General features: G+C 47.4%; 1 protein-coding gene across 1 annotated transcript; it reads left to right on the forward strand.

Moving 5' to 3' along the window:
- Window positions 1-2,419: 2,419 nt before the first annotated feature.
- LOC149831770 (fasciclin-like arabinogalactan protein 17) lies at window positions 2,420-5,697 on the forward strand. The gene is made up of 3 exons (XM_090014115.1): window positions 2,420-3,862; window positions 5,115-5,195; window positions 5,326-5,697. The coding sequence occupies exons 1-2, from the start codon at window positions 2,545-2,547 to the stop codon at window positions 5,192-5,194; spliced, it is 1,398 nt and encodes a 465-aa protein (XP_089870241.1). The 5' UTR covers window positions 2,420-2,544; the 3' UTR covers window position 5,195; window positions 5,326-5,697.
- The last annotated feature ends 794 nt before the right edge of the window (window positions 5,698-6,491 follow it).

The following is a 6,491-nucleotide window of genomic DNA, read 5'->3' on the forward strand; positions in this document are numbered from 1 at the left end:
CGGGTCATCACTTAATGGGCCTGCTTCCCTGCAAGGTAAACCTTGGGTGGGTTTGCTGACATCTAAGTTCGTACAAAGTCCACCAGCCCGTCGAGTTTGGAACAAAGGGGTCAATACCTTTTCTTCAGCTTGTGAGAAATTATGCCCCCGAAGGGGTTTGGCATTGTGGGATGAGACCTAGGCCGCTAGGCAGGTCCTCATTGCTCAAATCTCATGGTCAATACCTCTTGTGCAAGCGGGAAAAGTGGCGATGCAAGTGGTAATAAGCTCGTGGAGTTTTACGGTGTCAGGCGATCGACTTTAAGTATGGCAGGCAAAGACAGTGTGGTTAGCTAAGTATTTGATCCCTAGGGTGGTTTCTCTGTAAATAAATACCAATGGGGGAACTCGGCGTGGTTGGTAGGAACTGTCAATGCACTTCTGGTGGGATGTTTCAGGTTCAAAACCCCAGTGATGGGGTCTGCCTAAACAACACCCCCCCCCCCCCCCCCAAAAAAAAAAAAAAAAACTGTGAAGTTTTATCCTTTCAAGAAAAAAAAAACCCGTACGGAGATTTTATTGTATTAGTTGGGGACTAGGGGAGGGAAGCGTACAGGTGGGTCCCATGTATGGTCGAGCTTTTGTCGCTAATTGCCTTAAAAGGTGAGCACACCAGGCAGGGCAGTGTTTGGTTCTTTTCATTTTTCATTGGTTGGTGCAATGAAAGAGCAGGTAATTTAGCCAAGGGTGGGCCCACAGCTGAGGCAAATTGCTCAAACTGGGTGGAGCAGGGTGGCTGGTTGGGGCGTGTCGGTGATGCATATGAAACTGTGTAAAGAATCAGAGACACATGGCATCACTAGTCTCATACAGCATGCTACTTCAATGCTTTGATGGGGGTGTTATGGATGTGAAAATAAATAAGAATAAACGAACCCGGGATCTCATGGGGCCCCGGTGTTGATGGATCTCGGACCATTGTTTCATGACAATATCTGGATCTACAAAGTCTGTTGTCCGCAGCTTTCTTCTAAGCTGTTGGTTTTTGGAGACATGGCGCGGCGTACATGTGAATTGGTCCAATCCAATGGTTGAAATGATGCTATACAACCAGATCAACGCTCACCAACCCTCAAGCGTCATAAGCAATCCTCTCATTGTTCTAATATTAATCAGCACATGTTTATCATTGTTGGTAAAGCGTTGGACCCGAGACATTATTACTGTTTGCTGATTAAAAAAAGTCCACTTTACCTGATTAATGAGGGTGAGGAGAGGACTGGCTTTCTCGCTTGTGTGATAAACTGACTGCTAGTGCAAGGTAAGGTGGTTGGGGCCCACGTGGGTTTGGTTAGGACTTAGGGGAAAGGAGGCTTCAAAACAGTGGCAGATGCTACGTCCTTTTATGCCAACTACCACCCAAAATTCGATGCAATATTAAAAAATTATATATATAAAAAAAAAGTGTTGGAAAAAAAAGAAAACCAAAAATAACAAGAGAGAGAAGCCCACCGACAAAAAGACGCGTTGCAAAGCGAGGGGTCGTCAGGGTTGACGGAGCGCCGTTAACGGAAGCAAACGACGTCATCGATGGAAACGTTCGAGCTGAATGTTTCCGTCAGCCACCGTCCGCGTCGGTGGCCCGTCTTCTTCTTCTAGAATGACAAACATGTCCCGCCTCAAATTCTCTCTCTCTCTCTCTCTCGTGAAAATCAAGGAGATCTATCACCGTGTTATCTTACCAAAATGCCCATATTCATTACATCAAATGCCAACCGAAGCGGGAAACTAAAACCACCTTAGCCCCTACAAAAATGACAACTTTACCCTTTGACCCGGTCGGTCTTTGATCTGTAGGATAAGCACTATATAGTTCAATGTACTCAGAATCAGTTTCGGACTCAATCCAATCGAGCCCATAAATTTTATTTCAAATCCGATCAGTTGGATTCTGTTAACAAAACTGAATCCCATCAGTAATCCCATTCAAATTCGGTACAAGAATTTTTGTGATCAATTTTGATGGATATCTGATTAGGATGAATGCCTGAAACCAATCACATGTATTTTTTTTTTCAGATTTGGTATTAGCTTTCTCTGTCCGAATTAGACTCCGATCAACCAATATCTGATTTGCGAGATCTAGTATTTGGCTACATCGGAACCGTTACATGGGACATGGACCAACAAATAAATCGAGCTCATTTTAGTCACTTCGAGTCCAAGACGAGGGTGTACAGGTACTTGCATTGAGTGTGAGTTAGCTCAGCGGAGTCAGAAGGGCAAAACCACAACAACAAGAAGAAGAAGCAGATCTTAGTTAAAAACGATGCGTGGGCCCCACACCAGCCTGTACTGCATCACCCCTCCACGAACTGCCACGTGGTACCGGACCTGACGACGCAACACAAAACCCCAACTTATTATCACCTTCAGGTCCGCCAAAGTCGAGAAGAAGAAGAAAGGGGAGAGAGAGAGAGAGTAAAGCAAAGGTCTCGCTTCCTCTACAGTTCCGCCACCCGTAAGGTGTCTGACAACCCAGTCTCACCTGGGAGAATCCTGGCCATGGATCCGAAGATCTACGGCTGCAAAGCGATGATACTGACGGTCATTGTCCTCCTGCTGTGCAATGCGGCTGCGCCGGATCCGGCGGCGACGCCCGCCGGAACGGCGATCAACTCGAACTCGGTGCTGGTGGCGCTGCTGGACTCGGGCTACACTGAGCTGGCGGAGTTGGTGGAGAAGGCGCTACTGCTGCAGACGCTGGAAGAGGCGGTCGGGAGGCACAACCTCACCATCTTCGCCCCGGGGAACGAGGCCCTCGAGCGCGACCTCGACCCCGAGTTCCGACGCTTCCTGCTCGAGCCCGGCAACCTCCCCTCCCTCCAGGCCCTCCTCATGTTCCACGTCGTCCCCCAGCGTATCTCCTCCGATAACTGGCCGGAAAACGACCTCTCCCCCCGCCGGACCCTCTCCCGCGCCGGCGACGACCTTCGCCTCTCCCACCGAGACGGGACCAGGAAGGTCGACCTCGCCGCCGTCGTCCACCCGGATGCCATCGTCAAGCCCGACGGCGTCATCCACGGGATCGAGCGCCTCCTCGTCCCCCGATCCGTGCAGGACGAGTTCAACCGCCGCCGGAACCTCGCCGCGATCTCGGCGGTGCTGCCGGAGGGCGCGCCGGAGGTCGACACCGCAACGATGACGCTCAAGAAGAAGAAGCCGACGAGGCCCAATCAGTACGGGTACTCCCCGCCGCCGTACACGCCGTCGATGCCGATCTACGAGGCGATGGCTTCGTCGCCGGCCTCGGCGCCGGCGCCGGCTCCCGGGCCGTCTTCGGGGCACCGGTGGTTCGACGGCGAGTCGCAGGTGAAGGACTTCATCCACACGCTGCTGCATTACGGGGGGTACAACGAGCTCGCGGACATTTTGGTGAACCTCACCTCGCTCGCCACCGAGATGGGGCGACTCGTGTCGGAGGGGTACGTCCTCACGGTGCTAGCGCCCAACGACGACGCGCTGGCCCGGCTGACCACGGACCAGCTGAGCGAGCCCGGCGCGCCGGAGCAGATCGTGTACTACCACCTCATCCCGGAGTACCAGACGGAGGAGAGCATGTACAACGCGGTCAGGCGGTTCGGGAGTGTGCGGTACGACACGCTCAGGCTGCCCCACAAGGTCGCGGCCCAGGAGGCCGACGGGTCCGTCCGGTTCGGCCACGGCAACGGCGCCGCGTATCTCGTCGACCCCGACATTTACGTAGATGGGAGGATCTCGGTTCAGGGGATCGATAAGGTGCTCTTCCAGTCCGACCCCAAGCCGACGCACGCGCCCACCACCACTGCCAAGCCCAAGGCCGTCTCGCCCACGACCCGGAGAGGTGCGGATTCTTCTTCTCCTTTCCTTCTTCTTCTTCCCATTTGTTTGTTTCTCGCTTCCCGGTTTGAATTTGTGAGTTTTTATCAAGTTATTGTTTGTTGGAGGCTTTCATTGTGATGATTTTGATCTGTTGGGGCTTCGATCGTTCTGCCGTTTGCTTTTTCTTTTCCCCGTTTTTTGCTTTATTTATTTTCGATGATGTGGTTATCCTTCGTCTCGGATTGGTTCTTAATGGTAGACGATTTTTCTTTGTTGGGATGTTTTCAATGAATATGTTTAGGCAAATGATAGAGACTTTGTTATCAACGGTGAATATTGTGATTGATATTGGTCTATAATGTTTTTGAGTGAACCAAGCCTGTTGAAAATGTGGTTTTCTTTGGGGTGCTATTGCCAACTGGTGGGTTTAGCGTGGAAAGGACGGTGATGGGGAAGGGAAGGTTTGATGTTGAGTGAAAAAAACGAAACACAGAAGTAAGCCTCCTTTCTTTTGGCATTCGTCTATTTGAGATCACCCTGTCAGATTACTTTCAGTCGGAACAGGGGACGGTTACCGGCGAAGAGGTGCTGCCGTTGCTTGCTAAATGACCCTAATTTTGTAGGTTTCTCTGCCTTCTTGGCATGTCCAGAATGTGCAGAGTTTCAATGTTGGTACCGTTCAACCATGTAGATGGTGTCTTTGTGTATGGTTTTGTTAACCACTCTAGTATTATTCGTCCCAAGACAGGTCGTCTCCTGCGTATTTTCAGCCATTGGAATCGCGGAAAAGGGGCACCATTCTTGCCAGATTGCACTAATTACACCGTTTCCCGGGACCCGGCCTTCTCTACCACTTTTTCTCTTTCCGAGAAATAGAACAAAAATTGCTACTACTCTTTTGCTGGTCTTCTTTTTCTATTACCAACTACTATAATTATTATTATGTTCTTGGATCCATCATGTGTGGTGGATGACAGCTCAAAGATCATAAAGCGTCTGCGTATTGTGTCCTAAGAATGGCTGAAAATATATACCGCGAAGGCTTGGAATGGTTTCCCATCAAAAGAGGCAATAGGAATTGGGAATCGCCTTTTATTATTCTTTTTCTTGATACCTTTCGTTATTTTCACGTTATATTATTTTCAGTGCACAAATGAAATAATTATGGATGGGAATCGTTGGTGTTATTTTAGCCCGGAAGTTGGTAAACCAGCACAGAGAATTTTGTGGGCCTTTTCTGATTAAAATATGACCATTTTGGCATCTTTCTGCAGGGAAATTGCTCGAGTTGACGTGCAACATGCTAGCTATGATTGGACAGGATTCACGCCTCTCTACATGCCAACGAACATGAGGTGAAAAAAAATTTATCTTCCCCTTTTTTTCAACCGCTTGTCGTTTTTTTTTTTTTGTTCACTCAAGAGAGAGAGAGTTTCTTCTGCAGCTGCCGGATTCTGAAATGTTTCTTTGTTTGATTTGTTGCAGATAGTCATCTATTTTCCATACGATGTGTGAAATTCCTGGGTGAAACCCGCAGGTGGAATGCATGATTGAAGGGTGAAACTGCTAATTTTTCAAAAGGATTTTTTTTTTTTGGAGTGGGTAAATGGTCTGAGGCGAAGGGTATATATATGAAGGTTTTCCCCAGTCTGTCAGAAAAAAAAAGAGGCAGTACATAATGAAATATATTTTTTGTGTATTTTTCAGTTGTTATGTTGCACTAAGTTTTACATTTCCCATTGCCCTTAACGGCGATAGGGAGATTTGTACAGTGATGACCAGTGTGCCTTCACGTGGTCTTCGCTGGTGCCCACAATAAACAGAAAAGTGAATAATAAATAAATTCTTTTGTGTTTATAGCAATTGTTAGTTGATGCATTCCAAGAGATCTAATTTACCCTCGTCTTGGCCCCTCTACTAACCCATTTGTTACTCCAGTTAAGTTTTGGAGTTGGATGTCAACTTCAAAAAAGCCTATAAAAGGTATACAAGGAAAGTGCTTTATGGGCTTAATGACAAATTGTCTGGAAGATCTGGGCCGTTCATGTGGTTGAGCATCATGATTCAGATGTGCAGTCTGCTGGCCCACGTTTTAGCTCTCGAACCACTAACCCAAGTGAAAGGTGGGGTACAGGATCTAAGCACGTTTACATCGTTAATGTGTTTTCATCAGAACGTTAGGAAGCAAGAAAAACTCATAGGAAAAAAGAGTTTTTAATATGACAAGTTTTTCAAAAGAAAAATTTGTTCTCGTGTAGTATGTGAGAAAAACTGGGAAAATAGTGGGAGTGCTTGCCTGAGGTGAGATAGATGGTGGGTATTTGTGGTGGTGGCGCGATGAGTGGTAAGAAGTGTAAAAATAAATTTTTTCTTGGTAAAAAATATTCCTTCACTCTTTAGAGGAATGTTTCCTATGAAACTCTCTCAGCAAAAAAGTCTATCTGGGTCAGAAAATCTATACGAGATTTTCTATTTTGCATCACTTTTCTTACATCTTTTTCTCTTTCAAACGTTCCCTAAAGCTGCTTTGAGTAACCAGGCAATGGCCCATTCCCGTGTCAAGGGTCTCATCATCCTTAACTAAAGACATCTTATGGTTTAATTTTCCTAACACAAAACTTCTTTTGGAAAAGATCTGGCAACCATCTGCA

This window comes from Nuphar pumila, chromosome 7 (assembly GCF_984573655.1).
Source record: "Nuphar pumila chromosome 7, dmNupPumi1.hap1.1, whole genome shotgun sequence".
Taxonomy (NCBI): domain Eukaryota; kingdom Viridiplantae; phylum Streptophyta; class Magnoliopsida; order Nymphaeales; family Nymphaeaceae; genus Nuphar; species Nuphar pumila.